The sequence below is a fragment of the Bos javanicus genome, chromosome 1, assembly GCF_032452875.1.
Source record: "Bos javanicus breed banteng chromosome 1, ARS-OSU_banteng_1.0, whole genome shotgun sequence".
NCBI lineage: Eukaryota > Metazoa > Chordata > Mammalia > Artiodactyla > Bovidae > Bos > Bos javanicus.
This window is the reverse complement of record NC_083868.1, coordinates 148225866-148247284: the sequence shown is the minus strand read 5'-3', so window position 1 is coordinate 148247284 and position 21419 is coordinate 148225866. Positions and strand designations below refer to the sequence as shown.

At 47.3% G+C, this 21419-nt stretch overlaps 2 protein-coding genes across 2 annotated transcripts; both read right to left on the bottom strand.

Annotated features, from left to right (window-relative positions):
- Window positions 1-251: 251 nt before the first annotated feature.
- LOC133251811 (carbonyl reductase [NADPH] 1-like) lies at window positions 252-5930 on the bottom strand. The gene is made up of 3 exons (XM_061424601.1): window positions 4616-5930; window positions 3995-4102; window positions 252-930 (listed from the first exon to the last, which is right to left on the bottom strand). The coding sequence occupies exons 1-3, from the start codon at window positions 4902-4904 to the stop codon at window positions 494-496; spliced, it is 834 nt and encodes a 277-aa protein (XP_061280585.1). The 5' UTR covers window positions 4905-5930; the 3' UTR covers window positions 252-493.
- A 4438-nt stretch (window positions 5931-10368) lies between these two features.
- LOC133251789 (carbonyl reductase [NADPH] 1) lies at window positions 10369-17495 on the bottom strand. The gene is made up of 3 exons (XM_061424582.1): window positions 16922-17495; window positions 16302-16409; window positions 10369-11046 (listed from the first exon to the last, which is right to left on the bottom strand). Exons 1-3 carry the CDS (start codon window positions 17208-17210, stop codon window positions 10610-10612), a joined length of 834 nt encoding a protein of 277 aa, XP_061280566.1. The 5' UTR covers window positions 17211-17495; the 3' UTR covers window positions 10369-10609.
- Between the last annotated feature and the right edge of the window lie 3924 nt (window positions 17496-21419).

The following is a 21419-nucleotide window of genomic DNA, read 5'->3' as shown; positions in this document are numbered from 1 at the left end:
TCCCCTCCTTCCCAGGCTGTCATGTAACACTGAGCAGGTTTCCCTGTGTTAGGGAGTAGTATCCTGTTGGATTTTGGCTCAAGGTCATCCAGGAAGATGGTCGAGCCAGGACTCTCTGGTTCCAGATGTTTGTCCTGAAAAATTTTGAATAGAAAAGTGGAACTAATACTCGACACCCACATGTCCACCAAACTAGCTTCAACTATTACGGATAATGGAGCAGATTCACCATTTAAGAGTTTGCACAAAGGGACATTTATAAGGAATTATTTATTTTTATTATTTGTCACCCATCCCACTTTTCTTCCCCTGGGATCACAGAAGAAGTCAGAAAACTCTTAACAAGATTAGCAGCCCTCTCCCAGTGAGAACTTGATCTGGATATTTTGATTCCTTTTTCTTTTTTTCTGCACAGCGATAATTTTGTCAGTGTCTGTTTGGTGAATCTGGGACAGCAATATAAACGGACCCATGGGTGTAGCTGTGAATGAGCTCACCATTGCACAACTTCTTTCTCATGGACAAACTGTCCATGAGGCCCTTCGGCATCCGGGGGCAGAAGGGCCAAGTACACGGGGGTCTCTGCTCCTTCTTCTGGGTTTTTGGGGGCTTTGGGTCCCCCCATGTCGGTTCTCACCCACCCTGGGCAGCAGGCGTTCAGGAGGATCTTGTCCCCTCCTCTCTGCTCACTCAGTTTCCTGGCGTGGATTCTGGACAGGACTGTGACTCCAATTTTCGTCACTCCATATGCGGTATCGGGCCAGCCCTCCTTCCTGTGCACCCCGTTCTTTGTGTCTTCCACAAACTTGTTCATGAGCCCCACCAGCTCCTCCTCCGTGATGGTCTCACTTCGAAACTTCTGCTGCAGTTCAGGGCTGCATTTCTTTAGAGAGCTGACACTGACAGAGCTGGATACATTCACCACTCTGCCTAAAATACAACACAAATCAGTCCATAGAAAGGCGAGTACGAGAAGGATGATACCCAGTTGGGACAGGCCTGACCTCTTGAAAGAGGACATTAGGGAAGGAAGGGAATGTATTTTGGGAGGGGGTTGCTCAGTGGGTTTTTTCTGTTTTATTATTATAAATAACAACATGTTATTTCTAATGTTTCTAAAAATCAAGATATATCTAATTATTTTAGAAATTACGAGAATGAAATATTTCACTCAAATTCAACAAATAAGTCATGACCAAAGGAAGAAGTCTGTGAATCTACCACCCAGAATGACTTGTGAAAATTATTTTCAAAACTCAACCCTTTAAAGTCTCTGGAAATGGTCCCTAGGGCATACAGCAAATGAACCTTTTTTCCCAGACTATCTCCAATAACGCAGGTGAGAACAGAGAGCATCTAGTTCAACCATGACTGCTTCTTCCTGTCCTCCTTTCTGACCATAACAACGGAAACTTCACTCTGCAATGCTGCATCTCAGACGCAGGGCTCCCTCCCTGCCAAGGGGCTGTGGGATCTTCCCACGATGGAGATGACATCAGCATTTCTCATCCTGTTTCTCAGCTACCTGCTGCAGAGGTTCATTTCCTGGTAAGTGTACCTAGGAGGTTAGGACTTCCTTTTCCAACCCAGTCCTAACTCGTGGGACCAAGGCTCTAACCTTGGGCTGGGCATCCTGAGAATGCCCTGAGACTATCACTGGTCATAGCAAATATCCTTTTTTATCAGCACAAGAGACAACTCTACACATGGACATCACCAAATGATTGGTCAATACCGAAATCAGAGTGATTACATTCTTTGTAACAGTTAGCAAAAACAAGACCTGGAGCTGACTGGGGCTCAGACCATCAGCTCTTCATAGCAAAATTCAGGCTTTCACTAAAGAAAGTGGGGATAACCATTAGGCAGGTCAGCCACGACTTAAATCCAGTTCCCCATGACTATACAGTGCACCTAACGAATAGATTCAAGCAATTAGATCTAGTAAACAGAGTGCCTGAAGATCTATGGAGAGAAGTCCCTAATACTACACTGGAGGCAGTGAGCAAACCATCCTAAAGAAAAAGAAACGCAAGAAGGCAAAGTGGTTGTCTGAGGAGGCTTTACAAATAACTGAGGAAAGAAGAGAAGCGAAAAGCAAGGGAGAAAGGGAAAGGTTCACGCAAGTGAATGCCGAGTTCCAGAGAATAGCTAGGGGAGACAAGAAGGCCTTCTTCAATGAACAATGCAGAGAAACAGAGGAAAACAACAGAAAGGGTAAGACTAGAGATCTCTTCAAGAAAATCAGAAATATCAAAGGAAGATTTCATCCAAAGATGGGTACAATAAAGGACAGAAGTGGTAAAGACTGACAGAAGCTGAAGAGTAAGCAAGGGAATTCCAGAAGAATATCCACCTCTGCTTCACTGGCTACACCACAGCCTGTGACTGTGTGGGTCATAACAAACTGTGGAAAGCTCTTAAAGAGACAGGAATACCAGACCTTCTTACCTGTCTCCTGAGAACCCTGTATGCAGGTCAAGAAGCAACAGTTAGAACCCTGTATGGCACAACTGACTGGTTGAGAAAGGAGTACAAGGCTCCCTATTGTCACCGTGCTTAACTTTTACGCAGAGCACATCATGTGAAATGCCGGGCTGGGTGAGTTAACAAGCTGGAAATCAAGATTGTGGGAGAAATGTTAACAACCGCAGATATGCAGATGGTCTCTAATGGTAGAAAGCGAAGTGGAACTAGAGAGCCTCTTGATGAGGGTGAAGGAGGAGAGTGAAGGAGCTGGCTTAACACTCAGTATTTAAAAAACCACGATCATGGCATCTGGTCCCATTAGCTCATGGCCAATAGGGCAAAAGGTGGAAGCAGTGACAGAGCTCCTCTTCCTGGGCTCTAAGACCACTGCGGATGGTGAAGCCAGCCATGAAATCAGGTGAGAGCTGCTTGGGAACAAAGCTATGACAAACGCAGACAGGCTGTTAAAAAGCAAAGACATCACTTCGGAGAATCAGGGGACACTTAGGAGCTGACTTCTGAGGTCCTAGTGAACCAAGTTTGAAGGAGTAGCACCTTCCAGGAGTGGACAGGGAAACAGGTGAGAAGCTGAGTGTCAACTGTAAACACGTGTCCTCAATCTCTAGGCACACTCGGAATCCTTCTTAAAGTATCTGCTTGTCTTACTTTGTGTGTTTAATGGGGGGTGGTTCCTCTCGCGGCCCCTTACTTCAGGGTAAACATTACAGTAGTTTAAGCTAGAGGAATGAGTTTGTTTTGTCCAGAACACCGAGCACACTGAAGGGCAGTTATCAGATTAGAGATCTCTATTAGCCACACTAAGGGCTTGGACTTCACACTTGCAGGATTTATGGGAGGGGCAGTGAGCCTGTCAAGAAAGAAAAGGATTCAAGAAGGGCAAGGGGTCCCTTAGGAGGGTTTACAAGTGTTTAGAAACAACAGCTGAGGGCCTGTTTGTAGAGCTAGGATGGGGCAGATGGCTGGGGAGAAACTCAGCTGGACGAATTTAGGACCTGGTAATGACAATAAGCGGGCAGGCTTACCTCCCACGTATGGCACGGTGCCCTCCAAGTTCCTGGTGGGTGGATGACGGGATTAATGACCAAGATGTTTTGGGGAAAAGATGAGTCTTTGGGGGGAAGGGGACTAATGAACTGGTGGTGGTGCAGGCGCCACTAGCCTGAGTAAGAGGGGGACAGGAGAAAGAAGGTCTGGGAAGGACTCCTGAGGGAACTGCCCCTGTGATGGGCACAGAGCAGCTCAAGGGCCTCTTGGAGGAGGAAACCTCTGAGCTAAGATGGGAAAGAGAAGAAAGAGCCAGATGTGCAAAAAGCAGGTGGACAGACAGCACCAAGGACCTGGGCAGTGTGTGGAGGGACCTCAGGGTGCAGGACACCCGGCTGGGTGGAGACACGGTGGAGGGCAGGGAAGCTGAGCAGGAGCGGCAGGGGCCTGTAGATGAGACCAGAGCCAGGTGGGCCCAGATCTTGCCAGAAGCACTGCTGTCGGCTCCAATCAGACTCACCTTGCGGTTTTATTAGAGGCAGGAGCTCTGTGCACACATCTCTGGTGCCAAAGAAGTTTGTTTTCATAGTCACCTCTGCTTGAATGTGAAATGGTGTGGTGTCAGCAGCTTTCAAGAGAAAAGCAAAGTGGAGTCAAGAAACAGTTCTCGCGCGGTAACATTCCCTAAGAAGGTATCGCTCATGAATTTTGTGTGCAACTAGTGAAGGTAAAAATCGGTTGAATTTTGTGCACAATACAATCAGTATTGGACCCGTGTGAATTTCCCAGGTTGATAATTTAGCACAGTTTTGCAAGAACGCACCACTGGCACGGCGCTGTACTAAGGGTGCACACACGGGGCCTCTGTGCATCAGAGAGGGGCTGTGCATCAACCTGGAAAAGGTGCCCGGGATTCTGAGCCAGAGAAACAGTTCTCTCCGGCTAGAGAGCAGCCAATTCCTCGCAATTCCTCTAGCCCCACCCCCTTCCCCCTTCCCTTCTCCTTCTCTAGGGAGTCATTCTGGACCCCACAGGCGGGAGAAGCCCCTCTACAGCGATTCCCCGACAGATTTGGTCCATCTTGGACCGAGATGCTCAGAGCGGGTGACCGCCTCTCCTGGAGCACCCAGCCGCTTCTTACTCTTGAAGGCGATGCCCGCGTTGTTGACCAGCACATCGAGGCCCCCGTACTCCTTGCGCAGGAAGTCACGCAGGGCGCGGATGCTCTGCCGGTCGTCGATGTCCAGCTGGTGGAAAAGGGGGCTCAGGCCCTCGGCCTGCAGCTGCTGCACGGCCGCCCGACCCTGCGCCTCGTCCGGCGCCGTGAGCACCACGTCTCCCTGGAAACTGCCGGCAAGGGCACGCACGATGGCGAAGCCGAGGCCCTTGTTGGCCCCGGTGACCAGCGCTACGCGGGTGGAGGACGACATGGCCGGTGTGCAGGGCGTCGGGGTGCCTTCAGAAGGGAACCGCGGCTCTCGGCCTCTGAGCTAGATGCGGTGCGCGGAGCGATCAGCCGCAGGAATCACCCGGGGCGCCAGGGCCGAGGCACAGGCGCAGATGCAGGCTCCGCCGCTCGGGGCTGGGCTCTCTCTGACCCCCGGCGGTTCAGGGCACTTAGGGCGGGGCCACCTGCCGAGTTTTCAGAACTGTTCTGCTGAAAAGTGCTGCTGGCGATTTGCAGCCTGGAAGCAGAGCATCATTCTGATTGGTCGTGTTCTCTACGTTTAAACAGCCCCATCCTCATGGTTGGAAGGCATCACCAACTCAATGGGCATGAGTTTGAGTAAACTCAGGGAGTTGGCAATGGACAGGGAGGCCCGACGTGCTGCAGTCCATGGGGTCGCAAAGAGTCGGACATATTGACTGACTGAACTAAACTGAACTGAACTGAAGGTCAAGCAGAAGCCCTGGATGTCTGTGGGATATTTTTATAAGACGTGGTGATGGATTGAACCAATCGTTAATCACTGAGTGTTTCTCTAGCCAGGTGCCAGCATCTCTTGAGTCTTAGTCTTCAGGTCACATGTTCTACCTACCGTCCTGTGATGGGGGTTATCACTGGCCTTGCTGGTAATAGTCCACTCTCACATGTAAAGCAGCCATAGGAAGATACCGATAGGGATGACCAAGTGTGATGGGAGATGGAGGTAAAGTCTCTGCAGGGTGTAATACTAATGGCAAATAACTAGTTGGTGAAGAACTCGGCACAGCCAACCATGAGCCAGTTTCCATGATGTAAATGAGTGAAACACGGAGGTCATTGGGCTGAGCTGGCTCTAATTCCTTGGTGGCCTCTGTAAGCAAAACAAAACGGAAGCCTGAAAATGCCTCAAGGTGACAAAATGGGAACCTAAGGACTGATAGTCACAAAGAGCCACCTGGGCCAGAAGTTGAAGACAGTCCACAGTTTCCTTACTTTGCTTCAGCCTTTTCTCCACAATAGTCTGTTCCTGAGTGCCTGTCAGCCGGGCCATGCTCAGTAATTCTGGTTTGGTGATTTCCCATTCAAAGAGTTCTTTGTCTCAAACTGAAATAATTTTTTTTTTTTTTGCCTCTTTTTCTCTCTTAACAATACTAAATAGACTGCACAAACAGTTTTATGCTAAATAAAAAGCTGAGCGCTGAAGAATTGATGCTTTTGAACTGTGGTGTTGGAGAAGACTCTAGAGAGTCCCTTGTACGGCAAGGAGATCCATCCAGTCCATCCTAAAGGAGATCAGTCCTGAGTGTTCACTGGAAGGACTGATGCTGAAGCTGAAACTCCAATACTTTGGCCACCTGATGCGAAGAGCTGATTCATCTGGAAAGACCATGATGCTGGGAAAGATTGAGGGCAGGAGGTGAAGAGGACGACAGAGGGTGAGATGGTTGTCTGGCATCTCCGACTCAATGGACATGGGTTTGGGTAAACTCCGGGAGGTGGTGATGGACAGGGAGGCCTGGAGAGCTGTGGTCCATGGGGTCTCAAAGAGTCAGACACAACTGAGTGACTGAACTGAATTGAAGGTACAAGTAGCAGTTGATCAAGGCGAGAATCAAGTTAGTATCAATAAGGTGGATGAACCTAGAGCCTACTGTACAGACTGAAGTAAGTCAGAAAGGGAAAGATGAATACTGTGTATTAAGGCAGGTGTATGGAAAGTAGAAAGATGGTACTGATGAGCCTATTTGCAGGGTAGCAGTGGAGACGCAGACGCAGAGAACTCACTTGTGCACACAGTGGGGGAAGGAGAGGGTGGGAGGCACTGAGAGAGGACCACGGAAACACACACGTTGCCACATGCAAGATATGGAGCCAGGGGGAATCTGCTGTGTGACTCAGGGAGATCAACCCAGTGCTCTGCGACAACCTAGAGGGGTGGATAGGGTGGGAGGTGGAGAGGTTCAGGAGGGAGGGGACGTAGGTATCCCTGTGGCTGATTCACGTTGATGTATGGCAGAAACCAGCACAATACTGCAAAGCGACCATCTTCCGATAAAAGCTGAAAACAAATTAGTATCAGTGGAAACACATGAAAATGGAAGTAGTGGCTTTAGAAGCTGGAATATCTGTTGCTCTCAACTACTCAAACCCCAGTCTGGCTGCCCCCGATGAGAGATGTTATTTCTGTACTCTTTCTGTATCTGCTAAATAAAATCTAGGCTAAACTTAGATGCTCGATGATCCTTTGGATGTAAGGGAGTCTTAGTGAAGGTCCAGAGGGTGTTCTCTATAAGTAAAGGGCTAAGCTTGGCCAGAGGAAGCTTCAGCCCTATTCCAGGACATCTGGGAGGTAATAGTGAAGCCTGAACGTCCTTGCCTGAGAAGACTGTCCTCAATTACTTGTTCGAGGGTCAGGTTACCTAATCCATGTTCGCGTGTGAGTATGGTGGGGGCCTCGGCCTAGCTGGTATCAGCTGGACCGCTGGATGGGCTGGAGAGCAGGGCCCGCCACGAGGGCAGTGGGCCATTCCTGCGTGACCACCCCTCACCAAGAACCCTGGACATCAAGGCTGGGTCGAGCCCGCTGCTTGGTAATGCCCCTTGTGTCTGACACAGGCTGTTTGGGGGAGAAATGCGTGGTGCCTCCAGGATCTGCAGGGAGACGTCAAGTCCCAGCTCCATACTGGGCTTCTTAGACCCTGGTCTATAAGACCTTTAACCACTGCTGAACTGAGCTACTGTTCACTTTTCCAATATCATGTCCTTTTGAATATCATAGCTTTTTGTCGAGTTCTTGGTCCTTACAGTGAATTATTGAACTTGAGGATGGTCTGGGAACTTCCTGAACCTTAAAGACCAAAGTATGTATACTTGGTTTAGCATCTAGAAACCTGTATTGGTAATACACCATGTCAGTGCCATAGGAAGAAACACTCTGCTGGCAGGAAGCAGAAAAGTCTTCAGGGGTCTAATGAATGTGGTAGGATGAGCACCACAAACCCAAACCAGGTCACTCTGAGAGGGGCACGGGAGAGAGAAGGTCTGGGAAAGACTCCTGAGAGGACACCCCCTGTGATGGGCATGGAGCACGTGGAGGGCCTCTTGGAGGAGACCTTTGAACTAAGATGGGAAAGAGAAGAAAGAGCCAAATGTGCAAAGTGCAGATGGACAGAGAGCACCAACGACTCGGGCCGGGTGTAGAGGGACCAGAGGCCACAGGGCATCCTGCTGAGTGACCACACAGGTGGAAGTCAGTGCATCTGAGAAGGATGAGACCAGATGCAGGTGGGCTCAGATCTTGCCAGAAACCCTGCAGTTTGGGCTCAATCGGACTCACCTCGGCTTTTTATCAGAGGCAAGAGCTCTGTGCACACAGCTCGGGTACCAAAGACGTTTGTTTTCATGGTCACTTCTGCCTGAATTGCAATCGGTGTGGGATATCACCTTCTGGGATAGAAAAACAGGGCTAATAAACAAAGCCATATGCTAAAAATGGCTACTTGATACACTATTTTTTCGGTCAAATCTGTTTTCGTCTAGTAATGTTTGGTGTTAGTGAACGGTATTGCACCAATGGGTGTTTTGCGGTTTGATAGAAGACTCTTGAGAGTCCCTTGGACTGCAAGGAGACCCAACCAGTCCATTCTAAAGGAGATCTGTCTTGGGTGTTCATTGGAAGGACTGATGCTAAAGCTGAAACTCCAATACTTTGGCCACCTCATGAAAGAGTCTGATGCTGGGGGTATTTGGGGCAGGAGGACAAGGGGACGACAGAGGATGAGATGCCTGGATGGCATCACCGACTAGCTGGACGTGAGTTTGAGTAACTCGGGGAGTTGGTGATGGACAGGGAGGCCTGGCGTGCTACAATTCATGGGTTCGCAAAGAGTCGGACACGACTGAGTGACTGAACTGAACTGAACTGAACGCTATATACTTACATAAGATGGCATCATCAGGGGAGGCTGAGTGAAAGAAGCCCATGTGACCTCCTGTGTACCACTCTGCAATTTTATTTTATTATTGTTTTTTTTTCACTCTGCAATTTTAAATTGGTTTCAGAAGTTAAAAATTAACCCAACTCATCCAAAGTTCAGTGAAATCAATACTGTGAAAATCTGCGCGCTGTCCTGTACCCTGGTCAAAGCTTTTGTAAAGCCTTCTTGCTGGAAAAGCTTGTAATCTCAGAGGACTTGTTCTCCCTGTGACCTCTGCCCTGTGCTCCATCCCTAGGGAGAGGGTTCTAGATCCCACAGCGGAGGTTCAGGCAATAGCCCCGCCCCGCCCCATCTGGCTCCCCTCACAGTGGCTGTAACCCCCCAGCTCCCACTCACTTAAGCTGGAAGGCGATGGCTGCATTGTTGACCAGGAGCACGTCGAGGCCCCCGTACTCCTTTCGCAGGAAGTCTGCGGATGCTCTGCAGGTCATCAATGTCCAGCTGCTGCACAGCCGCCTGACTCCCATCTTGTCCCGCGCCATGAGCACTACATTCCCCAGGAACTGCCGACATGGGTCACGCATGATGGCAAAACCGAGGCCCTTGTTGGCCTCAGTGACCAGCGCCACGCGGGTGGAGGACGACATGGCCTGTGGACAGGGCCCTTTGGATTAGAGTTGACAAGGCTGGAGACTGATGGGGTGGTGCTGCGTGGGACGTGGAGACGTGCCACAGTCCAGAAGGCAAAGAACTGTGTCCTGGGATACAGTGCAGTGACTACTTCAGAAGGAGGAGGCCCTGCCTTCTTTCTGCTTAAGGAGGGATCAAATGTTCCGTAAGGTTAATAAACACCACTCCTGGTTCCACATCTTTCCTTGTGCTGTATCCTGAGCCAAAAAAGAGGACACAGCCCTCTTTTCCTTTAAACTTTTTATTTTATATTGGAGGACAGGGCTTTCCTGGTGGCTGGGACAGTAAAGAATCTGCCTGCAATGGGGGGAGACCCAGGTTTGATCTCTGGGTTAGGAGGAGCCCCTGGAGAAATAAATGGCAGCTGACTCCAGTATTCTTGCCTGGGAAATCCCATGGACAGAGGAGCCCAGTGGGCCACAGTGCATGGAATTGCAGAGAGCTGTGCATGGAACCGCAAAGACCTAGACAGGACTGGGCGACTAACACTTTCATAGTTGATTGACAACATTCTGAACTGTCACCACAGTTTCAGCTGGGCAGCACAGGACCTCAGCCACACATATACACGTATTGGTTCTCTACAATCTCCCCTCCTTCCCAGGCTGTCATGTAACACTGAGCAGGTTTCCCTGTGTTAGGGAGTAGTATCCTGTTGGATTTTGGCTCAAGGTCATCCAGGAAGATGGTCGAGCCAGGACTCTCTGGTTCCAGATGTTTGTCCTGAAAAATTTTGAATAGAAAAGTGGAACTAATACTCGACACCCACATGTCCACCAAACTAGCTTCAACTATTACGGATAATGGAGCAGATTCACCATTTAAGAGTTTGCACAAAGGGACATTTATAAGGAATTATTTATTTTTATTATTTGTCACCCATCCCACTTTTCTTCCCCTGGGATCACAGAAGAAGTCAGAAAACTCTTAACAAGATTAGCAGCCCTCTCCCAGTGAGAACTTGATCTGGATATTTTGATTCCTTTTTCTTTTTTTCTGCACAGCGATAATTTTGTCAGTGTCTGTTTGGTGAATCTGGGACAGCAATATAAATGGATCCATGGTGTAGCTGTGAATGAGCTCACCATTGCACAACTTTTTTCTCAGAAATGAACTCTCCGTGAGGCCCCTCGGCATCTGAGGGCAGAAGGGCCAAGTACACGGGGGTCTCTGCTCCTTCTTCTGGGCTTTTGGGGGCTTTGGGTCCCCCCATGTCGGTTCTCACCCACCCTGGGCAGCAGGCGTTCAGGAGGATCTTGTCCCCTCCTCTCTGCTCACTCAGTTTCCTGGCGTGGATTCTGGACAGGACTGTGACTCCAATTTTCGTCACTCCATATGCGGTATCGGGCCAGCCCTCCTTCCTGTGCACCCCGTTCTTTGTGTCTTCCACAAACTTGTTCATGAGCCCCACCAGCTCCTCCTCTGTGATGGTCTCACTTCGAAACTTCTGCTGCAGTTCACGGCTGCATTTCTTTAGAGAGTTGACACTGACAAAGCTGGATACATTCACCACTCTGCCTAAAATACAACACAAATCAGTCCATAGAAGGGCAAGCACGAGAAGGATGATACCCAATTGGGACAGGCCTGACCTTTTGAAAGAGGACATTAGGGAAGGAAGGGAATGTATTTTGGGAGGGGGTTGCTCAAAGGGTTTTATGTGTTTTATTATTATAAGTGACAGCGTGTTATTTCTAATGTTTTTCAAAAGTAAGCTACATCTAAAGGGAAGATTTCATGCAAATATGGTCTCAATAGAGGACAGAAATGGTATGGACCTAACAGAAGCAAAAGATATTAAGAAGAGGTGGAAAGAATACACAGAAGAACCGTACAAAAAAGATTTTCACGACCAAGATAATCACGATCGTGTGATCACTCACCTAGAGCCAGACATCCTGGAATGTGAAGTCAAGTGGGCCTTAGAAAGCATCACTACGAACAAAGCTAGTGGAGGTGATGGAATTCCAGTTGAGCGATTTCAAATCCTGAAAGATGATGCTGTGAAAGTGCTGCACTCAATATGCCAGCAAATTTGGAAAACTCAGCAGTGGCCACAGGACTGGAAAAGGTCAGTTTTCATTCCAATCCCAAAGAAAGGCAATGCCAAAGAATGTTGAAACTACCGCCCAATTGCACTCATCTCACACGCTAGCAAAGTAATGCTCAAAATTCTCCAAGCCAGGCTTCAGCAATATGTGAACCATGAACGTCCAGAAGTTCAAGCTGGTTTTAGAAAAGGCAGAGGAACCAGAGATCAAATTGCCAACATCCGCTGGATCATCGAAAAAGCAAGAGAGTTCCAGAGAAAATCTATTTCTGCTTTATTGACTATGCGAAAGCCTTTGACTGTGTGGATCACAATCAACTGTGGAAAATTCTTCAAGAGATGGGAATACCAGACCACCTGACCTGCCTCTTGAGAAATCTCTATGCCGGTCAGGAAGCAACAGTTAGAACTGGACATGGAACAACAGACTGGTTCCAAATAGGGAAAGGAGTATGTTAAGGCTCTATATTGTCACTCTGCTTATTTAATTAATTAATTTATTTATTTATTTTTGCTTATTTAATTTATATGCAGAGTACATCATGAGAAATGCTGGGTTGGAAGAAGCACAAGCTGGAATCAAGATTGCCGGGAGAAATATCAATAACTTCAGATATGTAGATGACACCACCCTTATGGCAGAAAGTGAAGAGGAACTAAAGAGCCTCTTGATGAAAGTTAAAGAGGAGAGTGAAAAAGTTGGCTTAAAGCTCAACATTCAGAAAACTAAGATCATGGCATCTGGTCCCATCACTTCATGGGAAATAGATGGGGAAACAGTGGAAACAGTGTCAGACTTTGTTTTTCTGGGCTCCAAAATCACTGCAGATGGTGACTGCAGCCATGAAATTAAAAGGCGCTTACTCCTTGGAAGGAAAGTTATGACCAACCTAGATAGCATATTCAAAAGCAGAGACATTACTTTGCCAACAAAGGTCTGTCTAGTCAAGGCTATGGTTTTCCCAGTGGTCATGTATGGATGTGAGAGTTGGACTGTGAAGAAAGTTGAGCACCAAAGAATTGATGCTTTGGAACTGTGGTGTTGGAGAAGACTCCTGAGAGTCCCTTGGACTGTAAGGAGATCCAACCAGTCCATCCTAAAGGAGATCAGTCCTGGGTGTTCATTGGAGGGACTGATGCTAAAGCTGAAACTCCGGTACTTTGGCTACCTCATGTGAAGAGTTGACTCACTGGAAAATATTCTGATGCTGGGAGGGATTGGGGGCAGGAGGAGAAGGGGACGACAGGGGATGAGATGGCTGGATCGCATCACCGACTCGATGGACATAAGTTTGAGTGAACTCTGGGAGTTGGGGATGGACAGGGAGGCCTGGCATGCTGCAATTCATGGGGTTGCAAAGAATCAGACACGACTGAGCGACTGAACTGAACTGAATTATCTTAGAAATTACAGGAATGAAATATTTCATTCAAACTCAATAAATAAGTCACGAAGGAAGAAGTCTGTGAATCTACCACCCAGAATGACTTGTGAAAATTATTTTCAAAACTCAACCATTTAAAGTCTCTGGAAATGGTCCCTAGGGCATACAGCAAATGAACCTTTTTCCCCAGACTATCTCCAATAACGCAGGTGAGAACAGAGAGCATCTAGTTCAACCATGACTGCTTCTTCCTTTCCTCCTTTCTGACCATAACAATGGAAACTTCACTCTGCAATGCTGCATCTCAGACGCAGGGCTCCCTCCCTGCCAAGGGGCTGTGGGATCTTCCCACGATGGAGATGACATCAGCATTTCTCATCCTGTTTCTCAGCTACCTGCTGCAGAGGTTCATTTCCTGGTAAGTGTACCTAGGAGGTTAGGACTTCCTTTTCCAACCCAGTCCTAACTCGTGGGACCAAGGCTCTAACCTTGGGCTGGGCATCCTGAGAATGCCCTGAGACTATCACCGGTCATAGCAAATATCCTTTTTTATCAGCACAAGAGACAACTCTACACATGGACATCACCAAATGATTGGTCAATACCGAAATCAGAGTGATTACATTCTTCGTAACAGTTAGCAAAAACAAGACCTGGAGCTGACTGGGGCTCAGACCATCAGCTCTTCATAGCAAAATTCAGGCTTTCACTAAAGAAAGTGGGGATAACCATCAGGCAGGTCAGCCACGACTTAAATCCAGTTCCCCATGACTATACAGTGCACCTAACGAATAGATTCAAGCAATTAGATCTAGTAAACAGAGTGCCTGAAGATCTATGGAGAGAAGTCCCTAATACTACACTGGAGGCAGTGAGCAAACCATCCTAAAGAAAAAGAAACGCAAGAAGGCAAAGTGGTTGTCTGAGGAGGCTTTACAAATAACTGAGGAAAGAAGAGAAGCGAAAAGCAAGGGAGAAAGGGAAAGGTTCACGCAAGTGAATGCCGAGTTCCAGAGAATAGCTAGGGGAGACAAGAAGGCCTTCTTCAATGAACAATGCAGAGAAACAGAGGAAAACAACAGAAAGGGTAAGACTAGAGATCTCTTCAAGAAAATCAGAAATATCAAAGGAAGATTTCATCCAAAGATGGGTACAATAAAGGACAGAAGTGGTAAAGACTGACAGAAGCTGAAGAAATCAAGAAGAGTTGGAAAGAATATACAGAACTATATGAAAAAGATTTAATGACCTGGATAAGCATGATGGTGTAGTCTCTCATTCAGAGCCAAACATTCTGGAGTCTGAAGTCAAGTGGGCCCTAGCAAGCACTGCGATCAATAAAGCTAGTGGAGAGATGAGATTCTGGCAAAACTATTTCAAATCCTAAATATGATGCTATTAAAGTGCTGAACTCAACATGTCAGCACATTTAGAAAACCCAGCACTGACCACAGGACTGGAAAAGGTCAATCCTCATCACAGCCCCAAGTTGGGGAATACTAAAGAATGTTCAAACCACTGGACAATTATACTCATCTCCCATTAGCTCAAAATCCTCCAAGTGACACTTTAGCATTGTGTGAAATGAGAATTTTCAGATGTTCAAGCTGAGTTTAGAAAAGGAAGACAAATCAGAGATCAAATTGCCAACATTTGCTGAATCACAGAGAAAGCAAGGGAATTCCAGAAAAGTATCCACCTCTGCTTCACTGGCTACACTAAAGCCTGTGACTGTGTGGGTCATAACAAACTGTGGAAAGCTCTTAAAGAGACAGGAATACCAGACCTTCTTACCTGTCTCCTGAGAACCCTGTATGCAGGTCAAGAAGCAACAGTTAGAACCCTGTATGGCACAACTGACTGGTTGAGAAAGGAGTACAAGGCTCCCTATTGTCACCGTGCTTAACTTTTACGCAGAGCACATCATGTGAAATGCCGGGCTGGGTGAGTTAACAAGCTGGAAATCAAGATTGTGGGAGAAATGTTAACAACCGCAGATATGCAGATGGTCTCTAATGGTAGAAAGCGAAGTGGAACTAGAGAGCCTCTTGATGAGGGTGAAGGAGGAGAGTGAAGGAGCTGGCTTAACACTCAGTATTTAAAAAACCACGATCATGGCATCTGGTCCCATTAGCTCATGGCCAATAGGGCAAAAGGTGGAAGCAGTGACAGAGCTCCTCTTCCTGGGCTCTAAGACCACTGCGGATGGTGAAGCCAGCCATGAAATCAGGTGAGAGCTGCTTGGGAACAAAGCTATGACAAACGCAGACAGGCTGTTAAAAAGCAAAGACATCACTTCGGAGAATCAGGGGACACTTAGGAGCTGACTTCTGAGGTCCTAGTGAACCAAGTTTGAAGGAGTAGCACCTTCCAGGAGTGGACAGGGAAACAGGTGAGAAGCTGAGTGTCAACTGTAAACACGTGTCCTCAATCTCTAGGCACACTCGGAATCCTTCTTAAAGTATCTGCTTGTCTTACTTTGTGTGTTTAATGGGGGGTGGTTCCTCTCGCAGCCCCTTGCTTCAGGGTAAACATTACAGTAGTTTAAGCTAGAGGAATGAGTTTGTTTTGTCCAGAACACCGAGCACACTGAAGGGCAGTTATCAGATTAGAGATCTCTATTAGCCACACTAAGGGCTTGGACTTCACACTTGCAGGATTTATGGGAGGGGCAGTGAGCCTGTCAAGAAAGAAAAGGATTCAAGAAGGGCAAGGGGTCCCTTAGGAGGGTTTACAAGTGTTTAGAAACAACAGCTGAGGGCCTGTTTGTAGAGCTAGGATGGGGCAGACGGCTGGGGAGAAACTCAGCTGGACGAATTTAGGACCTGGTAATGACAATAAGCGGGCAGGCTTACTTCCCACGTATGGGCAGGGTGCCCTCCAGTTTCCTGGTGCGTGGATGACAGGATTAGTTACCAAGATGTTTTGGGGAAAGGACAAGTCTTTGGGGGGAAGGGGACTAATGAACTGGTGGTGGTGCAGGCGCCACTAGCCTGAGTAAGAGGGGGACAGGAGAAAGAAGGTCTGGGAAGGACTCCTGAGGGAACTGCCCCTGTGATGGGCACAGAGCAGCTCAAGGGCCTCTTGGAGGAGGAAACCTCTGAGCTAAGATGGGAAAGAGAAGAAAGAGCCAGATGTGCAAAAAGCAGGTGGACAGACAGCACCAAGGACCTGGGCAGTGTGTGGAGGGACCTCAGGGTGCAGGACACCCGGCTGGGTGGAGACACGGTGGAGGGCAGGGAAGCTGAGCAGGAGCGGCAGGGGCCTGTAGATGAGACCAGAGCCAGGTGGGCCCAGATCTTGCCAGAAGCACTGCTGTCGGCTCCAATCAGACTCACCTTGCGGTTTTATTAGAGGCAGGAGCTCTGTGCACACATCTCTGGTGCCAAAGAAGTTTGTTTTCATAGTCACCTCTGCTTGAATGTGAAATGGTGTGGTGTCAGCAGCTTTCAAGAGAAAAGCAAAGTGGAGTCAAGAAACAGTTCTCGCGCGGTAACATTCCCTAAGAAGGTATCGCTCATGAATTTTGTGTGCAACTAGTGAAGGTAAAAATCGGTTGAATTTTGTGCACAATACAATCAGTATTGGACCTGTGTGAATTTCTTAGGTTGATAATGAACCATAGTTCTGCAAGAACGCACCACTGGCACGGCGCTGTACAAAGGGTACATGGGACCTCTGTGCATCAGAAAGGGGCTGTGCATCAACCTGGAAAAGGTGCCCGGGATTCTGAGCCAGAGAAACTAAAAGTTCTCTCCGGCTAGAGAGCAGCCAATTCCTCGCAATTCCTCTAGCCGCACCTCTTCCCCTTTCCCTTCTCCTTCTCTAGGGAGTCATTCTGGACCCCACAGGCGGGAGAAGCCCCTCTACAGCGATTCCCCGACAGATTTGGTCCATCTTGGACCGAGATGCTCAGAGCGGGTGACCGCCTCTCCTGGAGCACCCAGCCGCTTCTTACTCTTGAAGGCGATGCCCGCGTTGTTGACCAGCACATCGAGGCCCCCGTACTCCTTGCGCAGGAAGTCACGCAGGGCGCGGATGCTCTGCCGGTCGTCGATGTCCAGCTGGTGGAAAAGGGGGCTCAGGCCCTCAGCCTGCAGCTGCTGCACGGCCGCCCGACCCCGCGCCTCGTCCCGCGCCGTGAGCACCACGTCGCCCGAGAACCGCCGGCACAGGTCACGCACGATGACGAAGCCGATGCCCTTGTTGGCCCCGGTGACCAGCGCCACGGAGTTGGAGGACGACATGGCCGGTGTGCAGGGCGTTGAGTTGCCTTCAATAGGGAGCGGCGAGTCCCAGCGTTTGCGCGAGACAGCAGTGCGCGGAGCGATCACTGGCTTGAATCACCCAGGGGCGCCTGGGCTGAGCGCGCAGGCGCAGACGCAGGCTCCGCCCCTCGGGGCTCGGCTCCCTGGGGACCCCCAGAGATGCGGCGTGTGTAGAGAGAAGACTTCTGCGGAGTTTTCTGAACAGTCCTCCTGAAAAGTTGCTGCTGGCGACTTGCGGGCTGGAGGCAGAGAGAATCATTCTTATTGGTCGTGTTCTCTAGGTTAACGTAGAGAACGTTAAACGCTCAGTTTAAAACTGATACCCATCCTCATGGTTGGATGGCATCACCGACTCATGGGCATGAGTTTGAGTAAACTCCGTGAGTTGGTGATGGACGGGGAGGCCTGGTGTGCAGGAATCCATGGGGTCACAAAGAGTCGGACACAACTGAGCGACTGAACTGAGCTGAAGTGATCCTCAGATTTCCTCCTGTTCTCCCGTGTTCACGGTTGCGCTCGCAGAAATGAATCATATGTACTAACTTTATTTTTCCTGGTGTTTGAAAAATATCACTGTAACTGAAGTCTTGGGAACCCCGAGTTGTGGAATAAGTTGGAAGAAAATGGTAGAGATCAAGTAATTGTTGGTTTCTCCCGTAAATATGAAAGCAAAGCTACTGGCTTAGCCTTGGCTGATTTTTACCTCGTGAGGAGTGTTCACTAAATCACTGTTTATTTGCAGGGTTGTCAGGTTACTTGTTTGCAGTTCCTGAAGTGTACAGGTGCAAAGGGGCGTTGCAGCCCTTTCTCCCACTCAAATAGCGCCTTAGGATTCATCTTTTTATTTACATTTTTAAAGTGAGGAAATGGAGACTGAGAAGGTTCATAAATTAGTTCAGTGGTGGGAAATTAATTTTCTTCCTTACCTGTTAGTGCTTAAAACAGAGGAATTAGGGGGTTATAATATCATTTTCCTTTCTGTGCTGTGTCCTGTCCACTGAAAGAAAAAGCACAAACTAAAAGTTGAGATATTTTTGGATAATATTGTTATGATTGGTTTGTAAATGAGTTCTAATCTAATTGGCCTACAGAAAAATAAATGCTTACAAAGCAAATAATTCTAAATGCAAGAGAAATTAACCGAAATGAATTTCAGGTTCACAATGAACTGGGAATTATTCAGTATTAAATACTTAGTGTTAATGTTTGCTTGTTGATCTAAGTAATATAAGCATGTTAAGAGTTATTAACATTAAGTATAATATTTTCATTGTGCCCAGGTTTAATCTGTCAAATATTGTTATATTGGGCTTGCCTGGTGGCTCAGATGGGAAAGAATTCACCTGCAATGTGGAAGATATGGGTTCCATCCCTGGGTTGGGAAGATCCCCTGGCCGAGGGCATGACAACCCACTCCAGTATTCTTTCCTGGAGAATCCTATGGACAGAGGAGCCTGGCAGGCTATGGGGTCACAAAGATTCGGACTAGGTGACTAAGCACGAAAGTTGAGAATTACATTTTATTTGGCTGGCTTACATGGATGTAAGAGTTGGACTATAAAGAAAGCTGAGTGCCAAGGAATTGATGCTTTTGAACTGTGGTGTTGGAGAAGACTCTTGAGAGTCCCTTGGACTGCAAGGAGATCCATCCAGTCCATCCTAGGGGAGATAGTCCTGGGTGTTCATTGGTAGGACTGATTTTGAAGCTGAAATTCCAATACTTCGGCCACCTGATTCGAAGAGCTGACTCATTTGAAAAGACCCTGATACTGGGAAAGATTGAAGGCAGGAGAAGGGGATGACAGAGAATGACATGGTTGGATGGCATCACCGACTCAATGGACATGGGTTTGGGTGGACTCCGGGCGTTGGTGATGGACAGGGAGGCCTGGTGTGCTGCGGTTTATGGGGTTGCAAAGAGTCGGACACAACTGAGCGACTGAACTGAACTGAGGCTTTAAGCCTGGGATATAGCCTCTTCAGATACCTCTAAGGGATTGTTCTGGAGAGGTAAGGGAGGAGCCAGGATATACAGGAGTTTTTGCAAAAATAGCCCAAAAAACCCAGGTCCTGAAACATCAATTACTGCTAATTAAATAAAACATCACAAATTAATGAATTTAGCAGTTTTCAGTGTATGATAAGTGTTTGGGCTTACTGAAATTATTCCTTTGATGTGCACTTGAACTCTATCTGGGGCCAGTATCCTGTTTTTCTCTGCTGTGAATTCCTTTCTGGGTGCACCGTTGGGGTGGGCTGCAGTGGCTAATGACTCGATGGCTTCAATATCCTCTGTTTACTGAAATGGTAGGTAATGTTCTTTGTCCACATTCTTTTATGGTAGCCAGAAGCTAGTGGCTACTTAAATGTAATTTTAATCAAAATAATACAATTAAAATTCAGTCTGTTAGTTCCACTAACCACATTTCAAGGGCTGAGTCACATGTGTTAGTGATGGCTGTACCAGACAGTGCATGTATCGCTTTCCATCACAGCAGAAACTTTCTTTGAACAGCTATGCTTTAGATAGTTTCCAATTATATTACAACTTCAAGGAATTTTTCTAATCAGTTGCAAAAAAAAAAAAACAAACAAAACTAATAATCAGGGAAAGAACTCTGCTTTTTGACAAAACTTTATGAGATGATTGTAGATTCACGAACAGTAGTAACAAATAATACAGAAATTCCTTATACTTTACCCAGTTTCCTCAATGGTAATGTTTTTACAGTGTCACAATCACAGCACAAAGGAGCCTTTAAACTTTAATGACCGTAGCTTGGTGTTAACCACGTAAGTCCATCCCATGACTGAGGAAGGTTATGATTTTTGAGTGAGATTCAGTTGGTTGTTCTGATTGAGCTTGCTTGGCTCTAAAGAAAAAATTATATTTATGGCCAGGGTCAGAGCAGGTATTATAACTGACCAAGTGATGGAGTGCCCTCTAGCAATATCAGCTGTGGCCCAAAGAGAACTCTGCTGCTGCTGCTGCTAAGTCACTTCAGTTGTGTCCGACTCTGTACGACCCCATAGATGGCAGCCCACCAGGCTCCCCCGTCCCTGGGATTCTCCAGGCAAGAACACTGGAGTGGGTTGCCATTTCCTTCTCCAGTGCATGAAAGTGAAAAGTGAAAGTGAAGTTGCTCAGCCAGACTTGGAGGGGGGAGATAATCCTCTGTTTTTGCAGTTGTGCATAACCTTTAACAAATTCAGCAATTTTATCTTTACATAAAGGAAAAGTGTTAGGCCTTTAAAATTCACGCCTGGGAGACAGGGCCTTGGGAAAGGGCTATTACATGTGTATTTCAGGCTACGGACAAAGTTCTTTCTCTGTTCAACAACACAAGAGTGCAGAGCCAGCATGACTAAGCACAGGGAACAATACAAACAACCTTAAAGGGACACACACACCATAGAATCAGGTTGTTCTTCTTTTACTGAACTAAGGTTAAGGGTTTTGGAGGGTAATATCACAAAGGCCAAGTACCCTTCCTATAGATGGGAAACCTGCAATCAACATGACTTATCACTGTTATTATTCTTTATTACTCAGCCAATTTAGCATTGGCCAAGTTTCTCCACTATAAAGTTAATACTACCTTCCCCTCTTTTCCATATTGGGCTCTTTTGGAGGCTAGCTGATAAAAAGGGTGGGGTCAGTGCGGCTCAGATCATGAACTCATTGCAAAATTCAGACTTAAACTGAAGAAAGTATGGAAAACCACTAGACCATTCAGGTATGACCTAAATCAAATCCCTTATGATTATACAGTGAAAGTGACAAATAGATTCAAGAGATTAGATCTGATAGACAGAGGGCCTGAAGAACTATGGACAGAGAGAGGTTCATGACATTGTACAGGAGGCAGTGATCAAAACCATCCCCAAGAAAGAAATGCAAAAAGGCAAAATGGTTGTCTGAGGAGGCCTTATAAATAGCTGAGAAAAGAAGAGAAGCTGAAGGCAAGGGAGAAAAGGAAAGATACACCCATTGAATGCAGAGTTCCAAAGAATAACAAGGAGAGATAAGAAAGCCTTCTTCAGTGATCAATGCAAAGAAATAGAGGAAAACAATAGAATGGGAAAGACTAGAGATCTCTTTAAGAAAATTAGAGATACCAAGGGCACATTTCATATAAAGATGGGCACAATACAGGATAGAAATGGTATGGACCTAACAGAAGCAGA

Bases quoted from the DNA above. Each gene is read 5' to 3' on its own strand.
- LOC133251811 (XM_061424601.1), bottom strand. From the start codon at position 4,904: ATGTCGTCCTCCACCCGCGTAGCGCTGGTCACCGGGGCCAACAAGGGC. The intron at 4,103-4,615 runs GTAAGAAGCGGC...TTCTCTTGAAAG, and splicing joins CGCGGGCATCGCCTTCAAGA to CTGCTGACACCACACCATTT. The intron at 931-3,994 runs GTGAGTCTGATT...GTTGTATTTTAG, and splicing joins GCCTCTAATAAAACCGCAAG to GCAGAGTGGTGAATGTATCC.
- LOC133251789 (XM_061424582.1), bottom strand. From the start codon at position 17,210: ATGTCGTCCTCCAACTCCGTGGCGCTGGTCACCGGGGCCAACAAGGGC. The intron at 16,410-16,921 runs GTAAGAAGCGGC...TTCTCTTGAAAG, and splicing joins CGCGGGCATCGCCTTCAAGA to CTGCTGACACCACACCATTT. The intron at 11,047-16,301 runs GTGAGTCTGATT...GTTGTATTTTAG, and splicing joins GCCTCTAATAAAACCGCAAG to GCAGAGTGGTGAATGTATCC.